Raw genomic sequence first — 26,405 nt, 5'->3', positions numbered from 1 at the left:
GGGTTTGGCTTCACCATCCCGGCAGACACTTCCTTCTCATGCCAGTAATGAGCCAGTGGCGTGGTGGGAAGCGTCGGTGACTGCCCTGCACCCCTCTGGGGGGGGCAGGCTGGGGCACGGCAAGGGCTTCCAGGGGCAGTGGGGCTGCTGCCTGTCCCTGCCCACCCACCCTCCTGTGCCCCAGCACCTCATCAGGCTCTCGTGTGGCCCTGTTTGCTCTCACACGACCACCATCACGGTGTGGACGAGGTGGTGGCATTAGGGACAGGCTGTGCTCACAGTTGCAGTGAGTTCTGCTGGTTCTCAGCCTGCGGCTCCCACACTGCCTGGAGAGGTGTGTGAGCCAGAAGTCTCCCCACCAGCTGAGAACTGGCCGGGCGCCACAGCCCCGTGCCGTAGGCTGGTCGGGTGGGATGGACGGTCAGTGCAGGGGCTGCAGTTGCCTAAAAGTGTCCTGGGCCAGGAAGGGGCAGTGCTGGTTTGCCCAGCGCAGCTGCACTGGGTTTGGGTCGTTCATGCTCAGAGCAGGTGGAGCGGAGCTGCTGGCGAACCTGTCCCATCCTGTCCCATCCCGTCCTGTCCCTGCTTCTGCCGGCCGAGCCCCAGCACAGAGGAAAGCCCATGGGCGGCTTCAGCCTCCAGCTGTGTGCTGCCCCTCCAGTGCAGGGAGGACAGGGCCTGGGGCCACTGCCAGGCAGGGTGCTGTGCTGGTGCCAGTGCCTGTGCCGGTGCCTGGTCCACCCCAGGGCTGGGGTGGCACAGCGAGGTGACCGGGAACCCTCCTTGGCTGCTGATTGCCCAGCTTGGCTCATTGCGGCCGCCTCCATGCTAGCTGCCAGCTGGTCCTCACACTGCCCCAAATCCCTCACTGGGGACACCAGCCGATCACCCGGGTGCCACTGACCGGGCAGATGGGAGCTGGGGCCTCAGGGTGAGCGGGGCTGCGGTGTGCCCTGCTCAGCCCCTGTGGGAGACACAGGATGGGGGCAGTCACAAGACTGCCATCTCCCAGCCCCACTCTTGGCCCCCCTGAGCTCGTGCCCCATTTCCCGCCCGGCTCCTGGCACCACCACGCAGCGACAGGGTCTAATCACCACTGAGATTGCCTTCCCCGTCCAGGAAGCCTCTGTGGGGATGAGCTCAGCCAGCCCCGGCCGTGGGGCAGAGGGGAACTGGCTGCCTGTGACACGCTCGATCAGCCGCTTACGAAATGCGGGGCCAAGTCCGCTTGGCTTTTCTGGAGAAGGCGAGAGGTTTGTGAAACCTTCGGCAGGGATTTGCCCGTCGGCCGCTGCGTCACCGCTGCCGCGAGGTTGGGTTTATTCCAAGAAACCCGTGGGGCTGGCAGAGCTTCCCGGACTCTCGACTCAGCAGCGGGTTGCAGCACCGCCGCAGCCTGAGCAGGAGGGAGAGGCCCCGGAACGGCGGCGTGGACACCTGGGCCCCTTCTGGGAAGCGGCAAACCCAGGGCCATTCCCACAGGGCTGGGGTCCGGCTGGGGGTGTGAGGCATGGCCGCTGCAGGCAGCCCAGCCGCTCTTCCCAGGGGTCACCTTCCCCGCTCTGCCCCACAGTGGGGTGCTGCGAACCCCCTCACTCTGCCAGGGGGTGCTGGGGGTGCTCAGGCCACCCAGGGCTCCGGTTCCTCATCTCCTGCTGTGCCTTGTTCTGCCCAAGAGCTGCGATGCTGCGGGTCCCTCCCCAGATGCTGTGTGTTGTGGGGGCGATGCTCCCTGCCGGCTGGGGGCTGCTCTGCCCCGCGGCGCTGCTCCCACCCTGTTCCCTGGCGCAGGGCTGGGAGTCACCGGTGCTGCCGGGAGCCCTGACGTCGGGGATGTGCCTCGGCAAGGCCTGGCGGGCGGCCACCCATGCACATGGACATTCCTCGCATAGCTCCGGCGGGTGCCCGGGCAGGCCGCGCCGTGCTTCCTGGCAGCCCATGAGCCACGGCCCCGCAGAGCAGCACCAAAATAGTCGCTGGGACCGTGCCATGCCTGCGGCCCCAAGCGGGCATCTTCGCCATCCCTTTGCTCTGGGGCAATTCCTAAGGGAAGGCTTATCCCAGCGGCTGGGGTTCCCCGGGTGGGAGCACAGTGCACGATGCCCGGCATGATGCCCAGGGTGCGGGGCTGGGGGTGCTGCGGGGGCTGTGAAGGCACTGGAGGGGCTGTGAAGCACAGGGTGCCCGGGCACAGCCTGCTCCTCACTGCTGGGAGCTCTGCGGGGTTGCTGAGGGGTTTCCTGCACGTCCCCTGGATGCAGCTCTCTGCCCAGGCACCACACTCCCCTCCGGGCAGCTGGAGCTGCGGGATTATTCCCATGCCTGGTTCACACCCTCACAGCTGGTGCCTCCACAGGGGATGAGAATAGGGGCCAGGCGCTGCTGGGAGACCCCTGGGGAAATCCTCTCCCTACTCCTCCGCTCGTACCCTTCTTGTGGCATCTGCTCTAGGCCAGGCTGGGGTCTGGCAGGTCGGGGTCTGCACCGGATAGCCCCAATGGCTCGGGAATGGAGCAGGTGAGCAGGACCTTGGCCTCCCTGCTTATCCCCCCTCCCCTGAGCCCGCTGCACCCGCACCAACTTGGCTCCTCCGTGCCCAGAGCTGTGTCCTGCGGTCCAGGGACAGTTTGCAGCCACACCACGTGCCTGGAGCTGGCAGCGGGTCCTGTCCCCGTGGTGCCTCACGGCTTGGCCCAGCCAGCGGAGCGACGTTGCCAGCCTCAGACATACCTGAGCGCTGGGGCAGTGCTTACGCACACCGGGCTGTGAGTCACCGCAGCGGGATCACCCCAGCACTGAGAGCGGCTCCAGGAAGCCGGCGCTTACGTGGTGTAAACACCATCCCAGCGTCGCAGTGAGGGCAGCGGCCGGGGAGGGACATGCGTCACGCTGGGGGGCCCGAGTGGCCTCGGGGATGCAGGGGAGGAAACAAACCAGATCTGGGTTTTTTTCATTAAAAAATAGTGCTCTTTATTATAAATTATGGAAACGTTTCCTTTCTGAATATAAATATAAATATGTGCAAAGTTTCATCTGAGTTTTGTTTTGGTTGAATTTTCAAGCATGGTTTTGCTCAGCCCTCGAGGCTGGAGGTGAAGATGGAATCTTTATAAAAGACAGTGATTCACGTTGGCCTGTAAACATCCCTTTGGCTAAAAAAAAAAATAATTAAAAAAAGCCAGAAAAAAACCCAACCGCTTCTCCAGGCGGATGCAGAAAAGCGCTTGCAAGATGACGCGCTCCAGGGGATGCTCCCGCCACATTCCTGCGAGAATCAGTGCCCCCGCGGAGCAGAGTGTCCAGGGTCTGCGGGGAGTGGCCGGGCAGAGGTGGGTGCGACACTCAGGACTAACGGTCCAGCGGTAGCACCGGGTCCCCGGGTGCTCCTTGCAGACATGGTTGCATGGGACTCTCAGCAGCGTCAGGACACGCTGCTTCCTCTCTGGCTTCACGGGACATCACCGGGACCGTTAACACGCAGTGTCACCAAACGATGTGCAGTAACCCAGACCACAGGGCAGGGAGAATATTAAGGCTTAGTCCCCCAGAAAATGGCAACAAGGGGAAAAAGGCAGCGACCTCCAAGTCTGGGGCCTGGTGTGAAAGGAGCTTCCACCCACAAGGAGGCAGCAAGAGGTAAAGTACAGTAGGGGCAAAAAACACTTTCCCCTTAAAACCGAGGAAAAGTGATCAGGCACTAGCTGGACTCCAGTGCTTTCCGTTCTCTGGTGGCAGAAGGGGGTTCTTGCCAGGACTCTCTCAGGTGTGGTCCCGCCACGGCGGTGGGGATGCGGCTGTTGGGGTGCACGTCCCCCTGTGCCGCGGGTGCCGTCCTGGCTGCCCGAGCCCCACGGGGGCTTTGTCATTGGGCTCTCCGTGGCCGTTCTCCCTGGGCACACTGTAACATCCACAGTCCGACTGGAGCAGTCTCCTTCCCCGCGGAGAGGGGGTGTCACCCTTCCTCGGGGGGTCCCCCAGCACAAAGGGCTACAGGCTGTGCTGGCCACAGCCCCGGGCCCACTGCGGCTTGCCCCAGTCCTCCTCCTCTCCTTCCCAGAGGGATAGGCTTGGCGTGCGCCCTGCAAGTCCCCGTGCCTGTGGGGAATTGTGCCTGTCCCCTGCTCTTGTGCTTGTAGCGAGTAACCTCGCTCCGCCGGCCCCTTAGAGGGGGGCATCATACTGGTCCAGGAACTCCTTGATGGGAGCTGGCAGCTGAGTCATCTTCTCGTAGGAGTCCAGGTGCCCGTTGACGGTTTTGCGGCAGAGGTGCTGCAGGGTGGAGACACTGGAGGAGAGGGGGCGGCTCAGCACCAGGGGGATCTTCTCACCACCCGAGTAGATGTAGTAGGTGCGCTTGGGGTGCAGGGTCCCCCCCGGCTGCTCGGGGATGGCACAGGGCGCGGGTGGCATGTAGTGATGTACCAACTTGAGCACGCAGTCGAAGCGGGGCACGGGCTGGCTGCTGCGAGGGTCACTCTGCAGGGAGAAGCTGCCGCCCTCGCACTGGATGCGCAGGTTCTTGGTGCCTGACTCTGTCTTGACGCTGAGGGTGAAGAAGTGCCGCTGGTCCGAGCTGTCCCTGATGAGGAAGGTGCCGGCTGGCTCGGCGCTCAGCAGCAGGTTGGCCTCGCCGCCTGTCACCGTGCTCCAGTAGAAGCCGCTCTCCTGCAGCTTGCGCACGGTGTTCACCACCAGCTGGTACTCGCTCTTGGAGCTGAACGTCTTGAGGCGCAGGCTGGTGTCAAGGGGGCGGCTCATCCCGGCGGCGGGGAACTTGCTGTGGGTGACCATGGCGCAGGGAGCCAGCTTTGCGCGCTCGGGGTGCTGCTGCCGGGAGCAGCGGCTGCTACACCATCACCTGCGGCAGAGACGGTGGTGAGCCACGGCACCCCCAATCCCTGGCTTTCCCCTCCCCGGGGCACCGGCATCCCCGGTCCTCGGCTATCGCCCTCCCGGGGGCACCGGTATCCCCGGTGCCGCGCTATTGCCCTCCCCCGCGGGGCACCGGCATTCCCCGATCCCGGCTATATCCCCGCCGGGGGGCACCGGCACCCCCGGCTATCCCACTCCCCGGAGAGCACCGGCATCCCCTGTGTCCGATTGTCCTCTCGCCACGGGGCACCGGCTCCGCTGGCCCCCGGTTATCTCCTTCCCGGAGGACACCGGCATCCGCGGTGCCCGGCCATCCCTCCCCGCGGGACACACCGGTCCCCGCCTCCGCCTCCCCCTCCCGGGACCCCGTCCCGTCCCGCCCCGCCGCGGGCAGCGCCGTACCTGGGGCGCGGGTGCCGGTGCCGGTCTCGGCTGTGGCGGCGGTGCCGGTTGCGCGGCGGCGGGCGGCGGCGGAGGAGCTGCCGGGGCCGCCCGGGGAGGCCTCTTATAGCGGGCGCAGAGCCCGCCCTCGGGTTCCTGGAACTGCGCGGCTTCTTGTAACGCTCCCCGGCGCCCTCCCGCCGCCCCGCCCGGCCCGGCCCGCCTCGGCGCGCCGCCAGCCACCGCCGGCCCATTCCGGGCAGCGCGGCCGCCCCCTCCCGCTCCCCTTCATGCTCTTTCCTTCTAAGAAGAGGAGAGTCCCGCCCCCCCCCCCCCCCCGCCGGGAGAGCTGGGTCCGGCCGGGACGGGTTACCCCGAGCCGGGGTGCGGGGGCAGCCCCGGGGGCCCCCCCGGGCCACGGACACCCTCAGCGGGGTGGCAGTCCCGCCCGCGGGCGGCCCCCGGGGAGGTCGGTGGCAGGGGACCGGGGGTGCTGGTGCCCCGGGAGGGCACTGCGAACCCCCAACCTCTGCTGGAGGGCACACGGACCCCTCCGTGCAGAGGCACGGGCTCAACTGGCCGAGGCAGTTTGGGCCTGGGGTGCACCGCAGAGGGGCAGCTGCCATGTGGGGCAGCGGATCCAGTGACCCCATGCCACTGACCTTTATTTCAAGTCTACCATGCCAGGCTGCCACCGGCTTTGGCTGCAATTCCCAGGGGAACAACCCCCCCCATCGATCTACACATCTGGGGACAATAAGGGGCAAATCTTTCCCGGGGCTGTGCCTGGGGGTTCCCGGAAGCCGGCCCGGTCAGCAGCGGCATGGCCACCCTGCCTTCAACCCCGCTCCCCGGTGGCCGTGTGCCATAAGGGTGGCGAGGGATGGTGGCAGTGGCGGCTCCAACGGTGCCTGTGGCCAGCGGCTGGAGACAGCGCTGGCTCCGGGGCCCCTGGGATGCTCCATGCGGTTGGCGCTTTGGCACCCGGCGCAGCAGAGGGCAGGGGCCAAGGCGCCTGTCTGCGGAGCCATCGCGGGCTGGTGGGGAGCCGCTGTGAGGATGAGGAGTTGGGGCCCTCCTTGCCCTGGCCGGGTGCCGCCGGCAGGGCTCTGTCCCGAAGGGATTTCCTCACCCCTTTGCCCTGGCCTGGGCCTGGCAGTGGAGCTGGCAGCCGCCATGCCAGCGCCCAGGGAGGGGATGGTGCCCGGCCCAGCAGAGTGGGCAGCCCGTGGGGCCCAGCAGCGACTGGGGCCCCCCTGCCCCACCTGGTTTTTCTGCATTTTCGTTTGGCAATTGTCAATTTGGACCTCGAAAACAAACCAGACTTTGTCAGTGGGTTTTATTTTAAATAGTTTAATTTGCCCTGGAGGAGCTGCCGCCGCTGGCGCTGCCCGTCAGGAGCCAACACGCGGGGAGCAGTTCTGGGAAGTGAGGCTGCGGTGAACCAGCTGCTCTGAAATGCAAACGAGCTCTGGAGCTCTGCCTGGGGCGGGAGTGGCGAAACGCGGGGCGGGGAGCGGGGGGAGGCTCCGGCCGGGGGGCCGGCACCGGGGCCGGGCGGCAGCTCCGCGCCCCCCCCCCCCCCCCGAGCGGGACGGGCTTCAAGCAGTCGGGGCTGGGCGGCGAGGCCCGCGCCCCGCCTCCTCCCTCGGGCTCCGCCTGGCCCTGCCCGCCGTGGGCACGGCGGCGGGACTGCCCTCCGCGGGCCCAGCGCGCCTCGGGGGAGCTGCCAGGGCGGGCGGCGAGCGCCGGTTCCGCCGCGGGAAGGCGCCGTGTCGGCCCGGGGCCGGTTCGCCACGAAGGGAGCGGAAGGCGAAGGGGTCTGGGGGATCGGGGGCGGGGGGGTCGATGCAGCCGCCGGGACGGCGATGGAGTTCCCGGGGCTGCGGCTCCCCCGGAGGCGCGTGTAAAGCCACCCCGCGTGTGCGTGGGCCGGGGGGAGCCCTTCCCGACCCCCCCCCCAGCAGCGGCCTCGCCGCGCCGCCCCGTGGGCTCCGCGCCCGGCGGGGACCCGGCCGGGAGACGCACCGCAGCAGCGGCGGCAGCGGCGGCGGCGACCCGGAAGCGCAAGCGCAGGGCGGGCGCGTCGCCATGGCAGCGGGCGGAAGCGGAAGGCGCGCGGGGCTGATGGCGGCGGCGGCGGGGGGTGCGGCGCTGTGGCGGCGGCTGTCGGCCTGGCTGCCGCGGGGCCGCCTGGGCTTGGCCGCGCTGCTCGGCCGCCTCTCCGACCGCCTCTCCCGCAGCCGCGACCGCCGCGCCCGCAGGTAAGGAGCCGCGCCGGAGCTCTCGGCCGCCGCCGGTGACGATCTGGCGTGATCCGGGAAGGGCCGGCCGCGCGGGCGGGGAGCGCGGCGCTGCCCGGGGGGTCCCGCTCCGCGTGCGCCCGACCAGCCCCGTTAGAAACGTCCTGGAGGTGCGGGACGTGAGGGCCCCGCTGGTGAAGGTCCCTCCGGCCTCCCCCGGGCCCGGCGGCTCCGCGGGAGCGGTTGCGGTTCCCACGGTGAATCAGCTGCTGAGGACGCGGGTGCGGGCGAGGGCTGGTTCTGCTTCTTTAACCGTGCTCTTAGTTGTCTGTTTGCCCTTAGGACAAGAGGTGCGCTTTATTGCCTTGGTTTTTATTTACTGTACTCCTGTTGTCTTCCAGGTGCTAAACGCTTTCCCTCGTTTGCTAGGGATGGCTTTCTGCCTGGGCTGCCACAAGTGCCGGTCAGCCTCCGGGGCGGCACTGGCCAGGGCTCAGGTGTTGGCAAGCCTGCCTGTGCCGGGGCTTGTCTGTGGAGGGGGAGATACCCCCTCGCTCCCCTGAAGGGCCTCGGTCTTGCCCGTGCTGGGGCTGCATCTGGCACGAGAGAGGTGAGCGGGGAAGAGGGGTGCTCCTTCCAATGGCAGTCACCGTTACGCTGGAGTGGGTCAGACTGCCCGCAGAGGGAGTTTTTGCCATTGTTTTAAATGGACCCGAGTGGGCTGCTGGGGGAAGGAGTGGGCCTTCATTCTCCTTCTCACATCTCCTTCACGACATCGCCCTTGGGCAGCTGCGCAGTGAGTGGGATCCAGGAGCTGACCTCTGAAAATTGCCCAAACTCTGCCTTTCCTCTCCTTCCCCAGGGAGCAGAAGGGACGGGGAAGGTAGATCTGCCCCTCTTGGGGCCGGAATGGCTGTGTGCCGTGCTACAGGGAGTACACAGCCGCAGCCTCGGACTATGGTTCCTGCAGTCAGTCTTTCTGCAACCACACTGCCCTGAACAGCTTCTCTTCTCCTTATTTTTGCCACTGCACTGCTGCCTTAGTTTTGCCTCTGCTTTTGTGGGGTTGTGCAATCAGGACTATGAGTCATGCTAAAAACAAAACATTAAAAATACAGAGATGATTGTCTTTTTGTAGAGCCATGTCCTGGGTTTAGAAGTGATCAAAGAAAATGCCTTCAAAAAGTCTTTAAAAAAAGGTCTTCCCCCCTTCTTTGGGCATCACTTTCCATTGTACTGGAAGGATTCTGTGCTTTGCTTTAGTTAGTACGGTGCTTGATACAATCTTCTGGATGCGTTAAACTTACTTTTGTAAGGGTGAAGGGTGGCATCTCTTCTACACCCTCACTCTCCATTTCCCCCCGGACAGCCGATGTGCTGCAGCTGTCCCTGCTGTTGTCTGGGAGCCCTGTGTTAGCCCCTGTTCTGTGGTATGTTCTTGGTTAAGCCAGGGAAATTCTTTTCAAACTTTTCTTTTGGTTTCACCAGTGGTTTTTAGTGTAGATAGATTACTAGACTGAGCCCTGGAAAGGCAACTGAATTAAAAGACAAGCAATTTGTAGATCCCCCGTGTGGTGACGTATGTGTGGGTGAAAGGATGGCGCCGTATCCTGCAGTTTCATTTCACCTCTGGTTCCGCAGATGAGGTTTTACAGTGAATAAGAGTGTTTCAGCTCCATCGTGAGTTTGTGTACCAAACCCACAATTTTTAAAAATAGAGCACACACAAAAAATCCCTCGTTTATATTTAGGGTCAACTTTTTATGCAGAAAAGATTTGAGCTGGTTCCTTTTGGTTCTGTTTTCTCTTTCTGGTTAACTTGATGACGTGGATTACATGGGAAGGGCTCCCCCCCCCGCCCCATTTTCTGTTTCTCTGAAAGCTGGTTTGTCAAAGTATGGAATTTTGATGATTTCTTCATAATGTTACATGGTTTCTGACTGTTGTGTGTGTACAGTTGAAAGGATTGTGTTATACTCAGGTAGTCGCTTGAGCTGTTTTCAGTCACTGGTGGGTAGAAGCTGGTTGCTGTGCCATTGTTACTGTGGGCTAGAGCAAAATACTCATTTATTTGGTAGTTATGAAAGCCTTAGGCTCTCAACACTAAATGAGTTCTAAAATTTCAGTATTCGGTTAAAAAATCAAACAGTGTAGATACACTCTAAATTGCATAGGCAGTAAAAAATCCAGAGTATAAAATTAGTGAATATCAATACATGCGTAGAATTAATCTGAGGGCTCAAACCAAATAGTGCTGGTGACGCAGATCAATTTTACTCCCTCAGCAGCACTGGGAGAGGATGGCCTGAAGAGCGCCTGGTCAATCCAGAAACCTAACGCTCGGCCACGTGGAGTGAAGATGCAGTTTAACTTGCAGTTTTCATACTCTTTGCCAGAAAATGGCCTCTTGGAATTGCGTTTCTGGAAGGTGGCTTCTTGGCTGCTGTACTGGCGTTTGGAAGTATAATTGGTCAGGATTGGCTAATGGAATAATAAGGAAAATATTTATCTCCTCTTGCTGTTTAATTATTATTGTAAAATGCATAACATTTGCCACTGTAACCTCAGCGGGAGTAATTCCAGAGGGCATAATTTGTAATCTGCGGGGCTAGGTTATAGCTCTGACTTTTTGACTGCTCTGAAAGCCATGCATTTTGGTGTGTGGGTGGTTTTTTTTTTTGTTTTTTTTTTTGTTTTTTTTTAAGTTTTTTGGGATGCTAGGCTGAATTCATGTGGCTTGGTCTTCCTTGCTCAGTTTGCCATTCTCACTTGGCTGTAATGCAGCAGTTCCCTGCTCCCAGTGTGTGGCCTGTGCCTTGAGACGTGAGTTGAGCAAAGATGCACAAAGGCCCTGCTCAGGTTCTGTAAAGATTGACTAGAATGTGCTTGAAAAACAGGATTTCTTGTATTTCCTTTCTGCTTTGACTTTTTTTTTGTTTAAACATTTTTTCATGGAATACTTCCGTTGCTTTTAACAGCCTGTGTTGGTAATCTGTATAACTTTGGGGTGTCAAGTCTGAGCCTGGTCCGCATGCTCTGTTGAAAACCACCATCCTAGGAATTCTTGCTCAAATTGACTCAGATTTCTGTTGCGATGAATAGTCAGTGACAAACTAGTGGATTTTCCAGGAAACGCAACTGCAAACTGTCTGGCTTCTGCGTAAGGGTATTCGGAAACCTTGTGAAGATCCAGTGTTTTATCATGAAGCAAAGGAGTGAAGTCATCTTCCTGGAATCTGTGGTCATTTGGGCTTTGGATTGTGGTAAAACCTAAAAGTTCCTCGTAACAAATTCTCGTAAAGGTCATAATCAAGTTTCTTCTTGGTATGTGGTGGTGGCAAAATGCTTCAGGATGGGCCACAAGATGGAGTGTCCTGGCATTCCTCTGGGAGGAGACCAGCCACCTTGGTTCTGTCCTGGCAGCAAGTCTGACTCCTGCCAGTAGGATCTGCAGTCCAGATTGTTTTGTGCCAGGTTTGGGGATGTAGTTCAGTCCCTTGCTTGTCGATTCCTGGATCTCATGGGAGTTGCTGTTGATAATTGTGCTGAAATGTGGTTTTGTCATGTGGACAAACTCCTACCAGGGGTTACTGTATGACTTGATGAATTTGCATGTGTGAAGCCTCCAGAGAAGAAAAGATGCCGTTTGCTTCTTGTCACGCCCTGAAGCATGACTGTTAGCAGTAAGTTGGTTTCTTCCTCAAGTGACTTCAAAGGAATTAAAATTTGTTCTGAAATTTCGTTTTAAAGAAGGAGCTTGCTGCTGTTTCCCTTACAGTTACTTTGAAGTTTGCAAGAGAAGTCTTGACCTTCTTTTAGTACTGTGCAGAATGCAAGTGGCGTCGTTGTAGAGGGCTATCTGATGTTTCGCAGTTGTGGTTCTTGGCTTGTACCTGTTGAAACACACTTGATGCTTTGGTAGGTCATTCTGGTGTTATGACTTCATTGCTCTTGCTAGGACTTGCTAGGACTTGCACTCAGGCACTTTGCATGTTGTAGATCTTTTTTTTTGATAAGTTTGTGGGGTTGAGGCATTTTTCTGTTTTGTTAAGGAGCTTTTAGAGTAGCATGATTTTTAAGACGTCTTTACCTGAACGAGAAAAGAGGAATCTTTAGCCCAGATGAGAACTATGCTGGGTGTGAAAGTGACTGTTGGCTGTGGCAAAGCTGATGCATGTGTGATGGAGACAATTCTGAAGTGTCTGGTTACAGGGATAGCTGGTACCACAGCGGCACCACCAGATGTCCGATTTGTGTGTGTTTGGGAGGGTTCACATCCTCAGTTTCTTCAGCTTCCAGCCTGCGTCCTCTCCTGTGTTCCTCTTCTGATGAAAGAGTAGTTTCCCCTCATCTCCCCTGCCAGTTAGGGGAAGGAGCTGATGATGTTAAGACCTATTCCCCCACTCTTTTCTTGTGTTTTTCTATTTCTAGATTTGGCTTTGGTGATTCAGCAGGGATTATGGACAGGGAAAGGTCTTCCTGTCATTGTGGATCCTCACAATGTCTTGGCCCTGGTTGCAGCTCTTTCTTTACCTACTTGGAGGCTGTTTGTGGGGAGCAAAGGCTCCATCACACAGAATTCTTCCATCTTTCTTTTCACAGATCATCATGGCTTCTTCTAGCCCCATTGCTCACCCCTCCCGTTCCTGTGATCACAGCCCCACCTTGTTCCCTTTGTCCAGAAGGAGCACACAGGTTCCAGTGGATCAGGAATCTGGTTCCAGAGTTTGGGATCTCCAGCTCGCATGTCAAGGTGCTTTCGTCCCCAGCTGAATTCTATGAACTCTTGAAGGTGAGTTGTGGCTTCCAAGTTGTGGGAATGGTTTTTGGGGGCTGGGGGCTGCAGTGGTTATGGAAAATCATAGACAAGTTGTTAGGAAGGAGCATCTGCAGGTTACCCTTCTACTTGAAATAGGATTGTTGTCAACGCTAGATCGGGTCAGGCAGGCTTTGTCTAGCTGAGTCTTGAAAACGGCTGATGGTGGAAGTTCTGCCTCTGGGTAAGCAGTTCCAGTGCTGCGCCATCTTAGTAGTTTACAATCTTTTTTCTGGTGTCAGACTGTCCAAAGCTGTTTGCTGCTGCTCAGCCGTAACTACCAAGAAGAGTTTGTCTCTGTCATCTGTGCAACTACTCTGCAAGTAGTTGCAAGCTGCTGCTAGATGAGCCCCCCCAGCCTCCTCTTTGCAATACAAAACAGGCACAGCTCCTTCAGTCCCTCCCAAAGGTCTCCTAGGTCACTGCAGCGTGAATCCTGTAATACTGCATCTCTTAGGTAAGTAGCAGGGCTGAGGTGAGAATATCTTTATTTAGCTCAGTTTCTTGAGTCTTTTCACAGTATGTATTTAAAGCAAGTTCCAGTACTTCTGAAACATGATCTTAGGTCACCATGGTACGCTGTTGGAGAAGGCTTGGGTGGGCCATGAAGGCAGCAACCACCCCTGTGGCATCGGCAGTGAGCACAGGGGAAAGGAGGAGAGCTCTATAAACGAAGATCTCTAGGTTCTAGCTAGTTCACAGGGTGGGATACAAAGGATTCGAGCAGGTGCAGAATGAAAGCTGGGGATGCCAGTAATGATACAATCCCAGTGTTGCAGCTCCTGCTTGGTAACTGCTCTTGTATGTAATAGTTTTGGCTGCAGGGAATGTGTTCCTCAGTTTTCCAGAAAGCATGGATTTCTTCCTTGATTTTTGGATCAATGGTGCTGATGTTGCTCTGTAAAGACCCATGTGTTTTACATCTTTGCTATCAGTGTGTTATCCTTGTGCCTTTCTTCCTACAACGCAAGGGAGACAATGCTGTGATTTGGCTGAAGTGATTCTCCTGGGGAGACCCCCAGCTCTTCTGCGGTCCGTATTGCTAGTGATCACAGAGACCAAGGATGAAACTGAACGTGTTTTCTCCTACTCCCAGGTGCAGATAAAAACAGCCAAGCAGCGAGTGGTGATGGCTTCACTGTACCTGGGGACGGGGCTCCTCGAACAGGAGCTGGTGAGTGTGAAAAGGGATTGGGAAAGGGAGAAAGTCAATGCAGAAAGGAAATGTCTGCCTTTGCAAAAAGCATCCTGTTTGTGCAGGTACAAGAACTGTATGTGAGCTGCCGTTTGTGAGCTTGGAATGTCCTTAAAGCTTTCATGTAGGGATTCACTTTACATACCTTTTCTCCTCTCCTTGAGAGCTTTTTCATGGGATAATTAGCCTGCTCTTTCAGACTGTTAGAGGTTACTGGCATAGTGTTCAAAGCGGTTTTGCAGAAGTGCAGGATCATGGCTAACTTTTTTTTTCTCAAACGTGATTAAAGTTGTACATATGTCATTCTATGTTTTGTTCTTCAAGTACAGTATGCAGATGCAGCACTAGTTCTCTGCATTTAAGAGAGAGGTCGGTTTTGCTTCATGTTTACCGTTTCTGTTTCCTGTTCTTCCCTCTAGAAACAAAAGCATTACCGAAGACCTTTAGGGAGAAGCCTGGCCTTGGCCAGTTTCTTTTGTTAGAATGCAAATTCCACAGCAGGGTAAAGGTGGACAGAGTCCTGCACAGGGTTTTGTGCCTGGCTTTATCTGGACTTGTACACAAGGTTTGAATTTGCATGTGGCAAACAGCCTTGTAATTAAGGAATAAAACTGCCTCTGCATTAGTTGTGAATTCCTACCAAAGTTTCTCTTTGGTAATGCAAATCTGTGATTTGGGAATGATGTTGGGACTTTTTCTGCTAAAATGAATTGCTGTTCAGTGGCTTGAAGAATGTGTGCACGTAAAATCCATGCCCTTTCATGTATTGCTTTAGGCTGATAGAGTAGGATGCCAGTCTGACAGATGCAAAATCTAAACTAGCAGTGTTTTGCATGAGTATAAAAGAGTCCTACAAAGGCGTGGAAACTGTCCTGGCCACTGGCCTCCTGGTTGCTGAACACTTTCTTTATAAAACTTTGCTTGCTTTCTGTAATGAGTAGAGAAATCTCTCCCTGCAGGTGGATTGCTTAGAAGAAACATTGGAGAAATCACTGCAAGCAAAAGGATCGTCTAACCTCAGAGTTTCCATTCTTCTTGACTACACCAGGGGATCTCGGGGTAGATATCATGAGGCTTTGCTTTCTTTAAAGGTGTATTTTACAGTTGAGCTGGATAAACAGTTTCTTTCAGAGAGAGGCTGTTTTGATCGATTGGACCTACTTGCTTAAATCACATACTTCTGAAAAATGGCCTTTTTTATACCAGCAACTACATATTCCCAGAAAAATCTTCAAGCTGAGCAGCTTTCCTTCCGAAAATATGTGCTAGGAGCAAGAAGGGCCTAACTCTGGTCTGTGCAACTTGTGCTTTTTTGCTTAGTTCACTTGTCAGTGGATTTGCCCCTATCTGTTGTGCTCTATTTTAATTTTTAAAGGAAAGTGCGAGTTGTTGGAAGTAGCAGTACGCTTAATCAGAAAACTTTGTGGTGACTCTTTGTAGCATGTGTTACTAGTGCTAGGTGTGGCTTAAGAAGCTTGAACGGTGTCAGAGCTGCTCAGTGGCCGTTTCCAAGGCCTGTTCATCAACAAACTTACAGTTCTGTATTCAATTTCAATATTGACATAGTGCAAATGAAAGCGATTAAAAAAAAAAAAAGAAGAAAATGGAAAACTTGTTAAGTGCCAGCAGAACAGGTCATTCTGTAACCAGCTTCTAGCTGAGGAGCTGTGGTGCCATACTGTGATGTATATATACCCTGTCTGGTGCGATCCTGTATGTGAAACTTCCCTTGTCTCCCAGGTAGGAAGAATTCTCGAACCATGCTAATTCCATTGCTGCAGCGATTCCCTGAGCAAGTCCGTGTGTCCCTCTTCCACACCCCAAACCTCCGTGGACTTCTCAGGCTCCTGATTCCAGAGCGTTTTAATGAGACCATTGGACTGCAGCACATCAAGGTCTATCTCTTTGATGATAATGTGATCCTGAGCGGGTGAGTCCTGCCTCTTCAGGCCCTTACATGGTTCATTTAGCTGAGGTTTTGCAGCAAGGTATGCATGCTACCAGTGTTGTCTGAACTCTGTTATTTCCATGTGGTCTTTCCGTAGTGATCATATCAATGCTCTTCTGAGATGGAAGAGCAACCATAGCTCTTCCACATGAGATTCTCAGAGGAAAGAGAGACTCTTTCTCAAAAGGAAAAAAGAAAGATTTCTCATGATTCAAAAGGAAATTACCAGTTTGTGCATTAGTCCAGTTATATGCAGAGCGAGATCTGTAACCTAGGCTGGGGTGTTCAGGATCATATGCCTACACTCTGTTCTGGAACTCAACTCTTCTTTTTTTTTTTTTTTTTTTTTTTTTTTTTCCCCTAGCGCAAACCTGAGTGATTTATACTTCACCAATCGTCAGGACCGCTATGTTCTCCTGCAGGACTCTCCTGAGATTGCAGACTTCTTCACGGAGCTAGTGGATGCTATTGGAGATGTGTCTCTGCAATTACAGAGAGATGACACAGTCCAGATGATGGAGGGGATGGTACACCCGTACCAAGGTAGGAGGGAGTTGTCTTGTCTGGTTGGGTGGTACAATCCAGAGGAGGGCCGTGACAGCCAGGGTTTAAGGATGACTTGAAGCCCATCCATTTGTGAATTGCTGAGTGTCTGACTGTTGGTTACAGACTGTGGGGTGTCCCATTTCTGTGTCATCTGTTATTTGAGACCGCATCCATTGGAGTGTTCGTAGCACAGTGGCTGTCACCAGCTAATCAGGCGGAGAGTGCAAAGTCTAAAAGTTCCTCTGTAACTGTCTCATTGCTTCTTCATAATTCTGCTGCTTATGCCCTTAAACAAGAACTTAAATTCCCTGAGAGGTTCTTTCTATTGTTGATATTAATGTCTATAGTTCTAGATGTTCTGTGTGTACATATTCTGAAAGTTTCATGAATGTAGTACTCTTTTTGGTAATTAATATTTTGTAGTCAAGTCTATTCTGGGAATCGAATATTGGATTAGGAAGACCGAGAACAAGTGTTGAAGTGGGCAGAGAAGAGCATCTATCTGTCAGGCTGATTGCATCATAAGTTTTTGTCCTGGCCTTGTGCACTGCTGTGTGGTGTAAGCTTAGACTGTGGACAGTAGTTTATTTTGTGTGTTCCAGTTCATTCTTGGTTACCATTTTAGCTTTGCCCTTGTCTTTTCATTTCTCAGTGGATTTTTCAAGTTGCTGCTAGTCAAGTTTCTTACCTTTCTTAAAGCTGAATGTTTTTCTTTTGTAACATAGCTTTGCTAACCTTAAAACAGCTGTTTCTGAGACTTAAGGAAGAAAATTGAGTGGTCTTTGTGTTAGCTTCTTTTTGTTCTGGTATTGGTGTCCTGTCAGTAATTTTTCCCGCTGCATAATAGGTGATGGGAGCTCCATGTCTTTAGGTCTCATACATGATCTCTTGTGGTTTTCATGCAGGAGACAAGATGGCTTACTGTGAGATAGCAAATCAAAGAGTCATGGAGGTGATCAACTCTGCCAGGACACGTCAAGAACTCCTTCACGCAAAGACTTTTCACAGCAGCCAGCAAGGCAGCTCCTTGTTATCCCAGCAAGACGCTCAAGCATCTGGGGGTCTGAAACCAGAACCCGACACCTGGATCTATCCCTTAATCCAAATGAAACCTTTTGGGATTCAAATAGATGAGATGGTCACAGAGACGCTGCTGACAGAGGCTGAACGGGATGCCAGGATATACCTTACCACTGGCTACTTCAACCTGACACAAGCTTACATGGACCTCATTCTGGGTACTAGGGCTGAGTATCGGATTCTTCTGGCCTCACCGGAGGTCAATGGTTTTTTTGGTGCCAAAGGGGTGGCAGGTGCCATCCCTGCTGCCTATGTTTACATTGAACACCAATTTTACAGTGAGGTCTGCTACCTTCACCAACAGGAGAGGGTCCAGCTGCAGGAGTACTCTCGGGCTGGGTGGACTTTCCATGCCAAAGGTAAGATGTCTATTTCCCAAGAGGACTTGTTCAGAAGGCGTTTGAGACTTGCGCATGTTTGGATTGTGCAACTAGTGAGGGGATGGCTGGGTGCCGAGTCTAGAGTTAACCTCCAAAATGCTCGTCCGAGGTTCATTTGAAGATCTTACTTGTGTAAACCTGAAAGGTTTGGATCACTCGGGGGACAACCATGCAAAGTCATGTCTTGCCTAACTCGAATACAGTCCCAGAGATTATACAAGAATTGTCCCTGTGGTGGCTGTAAGGCACTGTCTTAATGTGAAAGAAAAGGAAGCATCTGGATGTATTTATGATCGCAGTAACAGTTGTGATTCAGTTTCTTGTATCCTGCTTGCCAGCTGCAGCAACGAGAAGCGATGACTGTGCCGGGGACCCCAGGGCAGGATCTGCGGCAGGAGTGGGAAGGGAGCTCGCTAGTGGTCACTCCCTGGTTGTCCTGGATGCCGCGTTCTTTTGGCAGCAGGTCTTCATGGGGATGACCCAGGTGTTGAGGAATTTGTAACAGCTTCTGTTTATGGCATACAGGAAAGTGCAGCATAGTGAATAAATGCACCCATATGCCTTCTGGGAGCTGGAGGCAGCTGGAGGGGAAGCTGCTGATAAATGAATATTGCTTAACAAATGTAGTTAATAATAAACAAAAGTAATTAATACTGCCATCATGGTCTTTTGTAGAAGACCCCGGATTCTTTCTTACTTGGTAGATTGCGTACAGCTTTCACAAACCCAGTGCCACCTTGACCAAAGCATGAATGTTTTTGTCTTGACTGGTTGTTGCTGGTTGTGTCTCTAAATTCTGCTTCCAGAAAGTGCAGTCCTTGGCTCTTATGTTATCCTACTCTATACACAGTAGTAAGTATTAGATTGCTCAGTAGCAGATTAGCTGAGGAAGTCTACTTAATTGAGGATGTTTGGGGTGTTTTTTGAGAAGTCTGATGCATGTGACACTTTGTAAATATCTAGATTCCTACAGTCTTCCCACATGGAGGTGCACCAGTGGAACACCTCACAAAATTACTTGGTCTCTGGGTCAGGCATGGCCTTTGGCCGAGCTGAGACATCTTTGCTGTGTTCCACAGCATCTTCTGTTACTCTGATCTTCTGCAAGCAGAGCTGTGCACCGTGTCACTGTGTCCCTTCCTGTGATGGCTCACTGGTCCCTTAGGACAACTCTATTACTGTAAGCAGTACCCAATCTGGCACTAATTAACATGCAAGTTTCCCCAGCCAGCTTTGTAGTATGCTGAGGAGCGTTTCCGTTGTTTGCAGCATGTGTTTGATTTGAATGCTGTAAGGATGCAGCTCCTGGGGCTCTGGCCTGTTCCTGTTCTGGAGTTCTCTGATTGTTGGCTAAGGAGACTATAATGATTGTGGGAATGCCTCTATCTGTCCTGCTTCCTGCAGGGCTGTTCAGAAGAAGGTTCAGAGGTGGTAGGGAGAGAAAGCTGCTGAGTAGGCCTTCTCTTGTCAAAAGAAAATACATGGGTGTTACTAGGCTGCCTCTGATGAAACTGCAAACCTTTCTAATGAGTGTTTTACCCCTCCTGCAGTGAGATCAGTAACTAGTGCAGTAAAACCCTTATCTCAATCCATGGCAGCCTGAAGGAGGTGCCTGCCTGGCTGGGAGATCGTGTGTGGTCTGTCTTCCAGGAAGCACGTGCTCAAGTGATCTGTGGTTCACAGGTTCCTCCTCTTGCTGGGTACTGCTGACTCCGAGTAGGATTTTGTGGTTTGGCATGGATTGAGCTTGGAAGACACGGGCTGCTTTTCCAAGCTACCAATGTGCGCATGGCATCAATCCCTTTTTGGGCCAGCTGTGCCTTCTTGTGGAAGCGCCGTATGGTATTCTCTTTAAAATAGGGATACAAGCAGCTCCTGATCTTGGCAGGAGGGACAGTCGGAGAAGTTTGCTGCCTTCTTTCCGTTTCCTCTTCAGAGTACTGGATGGATCAGCTTGTAGCTGCCTTCTCTGGCACGCTCTGCCCTTTGGCACATGTTTGATTCACCCAGTTTCCTTCTGCAGGACTCAGTGTGTGCAAAAGAGAGGACAGGGCAGAAGAGGGAAAGGGAGGAAGACCTGGAGACAGATGAAGGCCAGTTGCACATAGAGTCTGGCTCCTGGAAGAGGATGTGAGATCCCTAGCAGCAAATAGTGCCTGTTAACACTTCCTTTTTGGGCTAAGATGAAAGACACCCTTTAGTCTCCTATAGGATCTAGCTGATTCACACCGAACACTGTGGCTGATGTTTTGTAAACCCTTCCAGCTCCTCTTAAAACATTTTTTACCCTCATGCACAACATTCCATGGTGTGTATTCCCACCAGGTTTATGACTGTCCTTAGGTTTGTTCAGTGCAAGGGCAGTTGTAGAAGAGTGCTGCATGGCCGTCGTGCACGTGTGAGTAGGAAATGCAAACCTTTGCAATGAGAGCAGCTTTCCTGGGTGTAACGTCATGAAACCTACCTGCCGCAGTGCAGACATCTACTCGTCTTCTGATGCATTTCTGGGTGTGGTGTTGTGGGTGGCACAGGTTTATCCTTTAGGATTAGGGTCCCTTCCATGCAAGTGTCGGGTGACAGAGTGCCGGGCAGGTGGCTGTTTGCTCAGAGATAAACCTGCATTACTGCTGTTGAACGGCGGCTGGGAAACTGCGCTTCCCCTTTCTGGAAAGGTGAGTCACTGTTTGAGCAGATCCTGCCAGGTGGCCATAAAGCCAGAGATGCCATAAAGGCTTTAGGGCTGCCGCCTGACTGCTTGGAAAGAGTGAGGAAGTGTGTTCCTCATGGCTGCTGTCTGGGCAGAGCTCTGGCCTGCTGTTGGGAGCCTTGTGCTGTGGCTGTGCCGTGGCACCACACAGCCCGTGGCAGCCGTCCTGTTTGGTGGCAGAACTTCCGCAAGTTCTCTGTGCCACTCGGGTGCATTTTTGCGGCTCCTGGAGCCCCCTGCGTCAGCGCTTCTGCCCTTCTGTAGGTGGGTTGAGCCGGCGGAGGACTCGGTCCTGTGGCTGGGTGATGGGCAGTGCCAGCCCCGAGCCAGGAGGTGTAACTGAAAGTGGTAGCGGAGTTGCTGAGTGTGTGCGACGTGGGGGCGGGGAGGAGGTTACAGGAACCAGCGGTGAATCGGCAGCTTCTTACTCAAGGCATTCTTGGAACTGCTCTGGGGTTGAGTTAGGAAACCTGCTTCTATTTTAAGGACTAGGTGGTTTTTATGCTACAGTTTCTTTGTTGTAGTCTTCGTGTGACTTGCAGTAGGGATAAGCCATCTATGATGGACCTGCCCAGGGCTGTTCTAAGTGCTCGTGCCTTGCTAAGTAGAGAGCAAACACTTCTTGGATCCATTTATACACAGAGAATGGCTGTACAGACTCTCCTTGGCAATAGTCCTGGCTCTCCTGTGGCATCCCTAGCTGTTCTTTCCTGCCGTGCTACAGTGGTACGCTGGAGAATAATATGGTGTTTCCATCTTGTGCTTGAAAAAAAGAGTCTTGGGTTGTATTATGCTTGCCCTTGTTGCACTAGCAAAGTTGGGTGTGAACTGCAGTGGTGAGTGGACTTGGGAGTCCTGCATCCCGGCAAGACTTTGATTTCATCTTGGGGTGGCTCCTCAGGAAGTGAGTGGGTGTAATAAAGACTCGTAAGAGAAGCGCAAAATTATTTCATGTGAATTCACCTGTCAGAGCAGGGAGATGCCTCTTCAGGTCGCTGTCTTGTGTTGTCTTGGGAAAGGGGTTAGTGACTGTGCAACTGCACTGCTTCTCGTTCTGGAAGTGACTGGTCCAGGCCTGGCTTCCCTGCCTGGTGCTCTGTTGCTTGATGAAGGTTTTCCTTTACTGAAAACCTGTTTGTCTTATTTCAGTGTTTCTGAGATGTGCTGTGGTGCAAAATGACCTCTAACCTCCGATAGTGACTCGTTCTGGGTTATTTTGGGGGCCGTCCATGCAGTGTATTTACGTTCTTAAGAATGTGTCCCCAGGGCGGCGCCGAGCGTCCTGCAGCCCCCCTGTTAAGAGCACAAGTTGGGACAACGCAAGCTGTGCAGGGGTACCCCAAGATTCATACGGAGCTTTACAAGACATGCTAGACCATCTGCAAGGAAGCTTGCTTTGTGTCATGATCTTTTATAGTTACTGTAATCTAACATGTTTAATTAATTTCTTCTAAGTGAAGCAATTGTTTGAGGCTACCCCGGTCATTTCCTTTGTCTGCCACGCTTCCTTTCTTCTCCTGTTTTTCCTGCAGGCCTCTGGCTGTACCTGGCAGGAAGCGATCTTCCCTGCCTAACGCTGATTGGCTCTCCTAATTTTGGATATCGATCGGTTCATCGTGACTTGGAAGCTCAGGTTGCGATAGTGACAGAAAATAAAGCTTTGCAGCAGCAACTCCATCAGGTAAGTGGCTCCTATGGGGGAGTAACATGGATGTTGTGCTTCTTGGTCACATTGGGAATGCTGATGACGCAGTTGCAATAAAAACTTACAGCTGCAATAATTCAAAACCTTCTTGAGCATAGGAAGTCTGAAGGAGCTGTCAGTTAAGTGACTATTGATGAGATGCCTGCTGCAAGCGCCTGTTTCTGGGAAATGGAGGCCGTAACGGGAAAGAACATGTGTCCCCGGTGAACTCGAGTATCGGGAGTGCTCAGGCAGTGGATGTGGAGAGACACAGCATTCTGAGAGGATCAGCTGGCTCTCCTCTGCTCGCTAATCACACAGCACGTACTTGAGCCTTATTGCTGATATTTGGGCATTGCCAAGGTCGCACCATGCTCTAGGATAATGAGGTCAGGCAATTTCAGTTACTGATTTTGGACTTCTGGAGGACTTTGCTTCTCAGGCATTTGGGAAATCCTTTGTAGGAATACAAATGCCAATTGGTTAGCTTTTGGGTGGCTGCCTGCAGGCTGTTGAGGTGAAACAAAGACAGGGGGTCTGTAGTTTCTGCAAGAGGAGGGTTTCTGGGCTGGTTGGATTGCCAATGAAGTCATATGACATTATATAATCTTGATACAAACATTTTTCAGCGGTTTACTGTTCAGTTTCCCAGGTTTCTTTGTGTTTTTTTATTATTAGGCAGCTTGGACTGCTCAGCACTTCTGCTGCTTCTCTAAATCCTGTCGGGTTCTCCAGCTGTCTTGACTTTGAATCTTCTGCTGGAACTAACAGTGTTGCAAGTAATTTCTCATGTAGTGCTCTGATACAAAGAAAATTGGTTTGGTGCCTCTGTGTGTGACTTAGGGATCTCAAAAATGTGTTTTATTAAGCCAAGTCCTGGCACAAGAAGGCACAGTTGTCTTCAAGATCAATGGGAATTGCCCTATTGCATCAGGGCTCTTCCACAGGATGAGTCAGAGTATATCTAATCAAAAACAATTCTATTACTGGAAGAGTTGCTTGAATATTTCAATTCATATCTTGCCTCTACTTGTTTCTAATGGAAGGGGAGAATCAATGAAAATATGACATAGGAATTTTCTCAAACAGGGCTGCAGTGATATAATTTAAAGGGCTTTAAACCATTCCCATTTGCTGGAAGCTGATTTTGAGATTGGCTGTTTGTTTACTGTTCTGTGATCTTTGTTTAGAAGACTTAATACGTTACTGGCACGCTGCCATGAAATCACTTTGCCTATGTAACATTCAGTTCCATTTAAAAAATGTGTGATGAGATTTGGGAAGAAATTTGAGCGGTCTGTGTATCTTTGGGCGCTCCACTGAATGAACAGAACTTCAATTCAGATAACTGGTCTCGCTTCCAGGATCAGATGACCTCGCTGTATCAGATGACCATGGTGCAGAATCTTCATAGCAGGGCTGACTGTAGCTCTTGGAGCATTTGGGGTTTCTAAAATTAGACTGATTTAGCACACAAATGTCTTCCTTCTGTTGTTGTTTCATCTTTTTGGTGTTACTTTCCAATGCTTGGTTCCTGCTTCCCTGTTCCACCCTGAATTTTAACAGTGCAGAGTATTTTCTGTTGTTTGTGACAGTTTAGCTAATAAAAAAAAAGATTATGAACAAACTTACAGTAGATGGTCTGCTTCTTGTTTGCCTGCAAATCTAGAAACCCAACTGGCTTTGATGAGAAAACCACTTCTACCTTTGATCAAGCAGCTGCTTTCACGTGCAATGTGAGCATGTATTATCACCACTATGGTTCATTTCCTCCTTCAGCAGTATTGTGTACACACTGGAGAAACCTAAGTGTTTCTGGTAATTTAGTTGAAATCATGACTGCATATTCATTTGAAAACACAGCGCTTGAGCTGTGTCTAGAAAGAGCTGTGTAAGCCAGTCTCTTGAGATTATGGTAAGGTTTCCTTTTCTGGCAATTACAGTGAGGGATTTAGGATTTTTGTGAAACTGAAGCTTAGCTCTCTTGCAACTCTGGGGCACAAAATGGCAAAACCTGCTACCTTTGCTCTTGTAGAGTTTAAATTGCTAATTCTTGAGGTTCGGTTACTTAGTGCACTGATAGTGGTGGAGTACTGTGGCAGGCGGGTGCGAAGGACAGGTCTGTTAGCTCCTTGGTCTTTAGTTGCTCTGAGAGTTGTGCTGTGTGGAATGAAACTCTTATATTCAGGCTTGTGGGAGAAATGATGCATCCTTTTGGCAGGATTCATGGCCAGTTTTATTTGAGAATTTGCTTTTCTTAAAGGCCATTATATGATTTAACACTTAGGATTTACTGGGGTGGTGTTTTTTCCCCTCTACAGGAGCAGGAGCAGCTTTATCTCTGCTCAGGTGTAGTCTCATCATCAACATTTGAGCAGCCAAATCGTTACGTGAAACTGTGGGTGAAGCTGGTAACACCTCTGATCAAGAATTTCTTTTGAAAGAAGAAAAGTTGCAGCTTTGGGTGAGTTTTCTGCCATTATTATGGGAAATTGATATTGCACTGACTGCAATTAACAAGTGCAGTATCCTTTACCGTGTGGAAGAAATAGATGATGGAAACATAGATGATGTGGAGAAAAAACAGGCATCACATTTCTTCTAGGGTACTTGACACTGACTGGAATCATTGCTCAAGGTCTATATCGGGTTTCATCTACTAGAATTTCTGGAAGGGGCAATGAAGGAGAACCCATACAAGGGTATTTCCCATACATAGAAATAAAACTTCCATTTCTGAAATGTCCCTTTCAGAGTTTTGTGGAGAGGGACTGTGTTTATTTTATCTTGACCAGCTAATAGAAAACATTGTTGCAATACTTAAAATGTTTTGTCTTCTTTTTATCTGATCAGTGCTTTGCTTTAACCTTGTAGATAATGGTTAATAGGGGCAGTTGTTTTTACTTTTCTGCTTCGTTCAGTGTCCTGGATTTGCCTGGCTGTTCGACTGCCTGGTACCTGGCGCCCCTCTGAGCTTCATGGAGTCACTCAGATTTTTTTCTGTGCTGTGCCTATAGTCCGTGCAGTTGGCACCTGAGTGTGTGCCCTTGACCCCGAGTGTTCACACATCCGTTTTATTTCCATAAATATGGCCTCCATCTCTGGAGTTGTGTATCTGGCTCCTTCATATTAAGATGCGTTATGAGTGTCTTTCATGAATTGTGGAGAAGGCACGAGAGGACTTTTGGTGCCAATGTGATTTTTGGATGTTACTTGCTGAGAGTGGGAAGCTCAAACACATGTCCTGCAAAGGAGTTGTTTGGGAAGCCAGATAAAAATGTGTTAGAGTGCAAGCTTGGGCCACCCTGTGAGCTTCACTGGTGGAGTATGTGCAGTGTGTTCTGATCTTGTATTGCCAACAAAAGGGATTTCAAAGGCGCTGAAGGTAAGTGTAACGCTTAATGGTACTTTATTCTAAATGCTACTGTGTAAAGAAACAAGCAGCGCTACGTGTCTCCAATTGTGGCTTTTCTTACCACTAGCTGTGAGGGTGGTTTTATGCAACTGTATTTTAGAACTGATTGTTCAGATATTCCGTGGGGTGGGATTTCAGTGAATTATTTTATGCTAAAGGGACAGACATTGGCTTCCGTCTGGTGGCCAGAGCAGATCTAATCACTCTAATAAATGTTACTGCTGATAGAAGTTATATGTTGTGAAAGAAAGGGTAGAGTGATTCTGTAACCTAGAAATAGAAAGAAACATACTTCAGGGATGGATCTTTTTGCAGCTGAACTTTCTTTGGGTTATACAGGTTGACGTGTTGGTGAACTGGGCCAAATCCACCCCTTTCTTCTTCTGTCTGGTCCAAACAGATGCATGCTTCCATGCAGGAATCTGTCACACACACGGCTTGATGTATTTCTGTTCTCAGCACTGAGTGGTCAAACAAATAGCTGTGGAAAGATGGAGAGCTATGAGAAAGAAAGGAATCCGGATAGTTGCGTGCAATTGTTCCGTTTGGCTTCCTTTGGTGGTCTGGCTCTCAACCAGCACTTTATGAGAAACCACCAATTGAAAACCAGTATCTGTCATGAGAAACTCCATGTATTTTAAGAGCAGTCTCGACATGACAGCAGTTCCAGCAATGTCTTTATTGATACTTTGCTAAAATAGTTCTGGTACAATCAAACTTAATCTAAGTTACACAACTTTGTGTTTTTCTGCAAGTAGAAGCATTTGCAGTTTTCCATAGTCATTAAAGTTTAGGTCTGTAAGAGCAGAGCAACAGCAGCGAGAATCCACTTAGCGGCTTTTTCTTTTGTCTTTAGGTTGAAGGTCCAGACATAGGTGGGACCTCGCATCCGTGTCTTATAGACAGGACATTCATAGACGTTCTTGGTTTCCATGCGGTCCACAGGGATGGCTCTGATGAAGATGACTGGCATCATGGGCGCCAACTCCTTCAGTCGAGCGTCTGCGATCACACCAGAAGAGACGTCCCATCGAGCGCCTACAATATTATGAAATTGTCAGGGTACCAGCTACCCAACAGCTTTTCCACTTAGAGGGGGCTGTTTTCATAACTACTAATGGGTGGGAAGGAGTTGTTC

The 26,405-nt window shown here is 52.0% G+C and overlaps 3 protein-coding genes across 3 annotated transcripts in view; 1 reads left to right on the top strand and 2 right to left on the bottom strand.

Annotated features, from left to right (window-relative positions):
- Window positions 1-2,952: 2,952 nt before the first annotated feature.
- On the bottom strand, window positions 2,953-5,337 carry SOCS3 (suppressor of cytokine signaling 3). Its single transcript, XM_082492071.1, has 2 exons — window positions 5,275-5,337; window positions 2,953-4,858 (listed from the first exon to the last, which is right to left on the bottom strand). Exon 2 carries the CDS (start codon window positions 4,789-4,791, stop codon window positions 4,162-4,164), a length of 630 nt encoding a protein of 209 aa, XP_082348197.1. The 5' UTR covers window positions 4,792-4,858; window positions 5,275-5,337; the 3' UTR covers window positions 2,953-4,161.
- A 1,775-nt stretch (window positions 5,338-7,112) lies between these two features.
- PGS1 (phosphatidylglycerophosphate synthase 1) lies at window positions 7,113-26,255 on the top strand. The gene is made up of 10 exons (XM_082492075.1): window positions 7,113-7,517; window positions 12,099-12,288; window positions 13,409-13,486; window positions 14,467-14,566; window positions 15,248-15,437; window positions 15,820-15,998; window positions 16,907-17,440; window positions 21,701-21,849; window positions 24,174-24,316; window positions 26,124-26,255. Exons 1-9 carry the CDS (start codon window positions 7,345-7,347, stop codon window positions 24,291-24,293), a joined length of 1,713 nt encoding a protein of 570 aa, XP_082348201.1. The 5' UTR covers window positions 7,113-7,344; the 3' UTR covers window positions 24,294-24,316; window positions 26,124-26,255.
- The window catches only part of DNAH17 (dynein axonemal heavy chain 17), a gene marked incomplete at its 5' end in the record, with an annotated part of 39,448 nt that continues 38,999 nt past the window's right edge, over window positions 25,957-26,405 (bottom strand). The window contains one exon of the mRNA XM_082492391.1: window positions 25,957-26,305. Within this exon, the coding sequence (XP_082348517.1) occupies window positions 26,058-26,305 (248 nt within the window). The 3' untranslated portion in view covers window positions 25,957-26,057. The remainder of the gene's footprint in view (window positions 26,306-26,405) is intronic.

The sequence above is a fragment of the Vanellus vanellus genome, assembly GCF_965231255.1.
Source record: "Vanellus vanellus genome assembly, chromosome: 17".
Classification (NCBI taxonomy): Eukaryota; Metazoa; Chordata; class Aves; order Charadriiformes; family Charadriidae; genus Vanellus; species Vanellus vanellus.
This window is presented reverse-complemented; position numbering and strand designations above follow the sequence as displayed.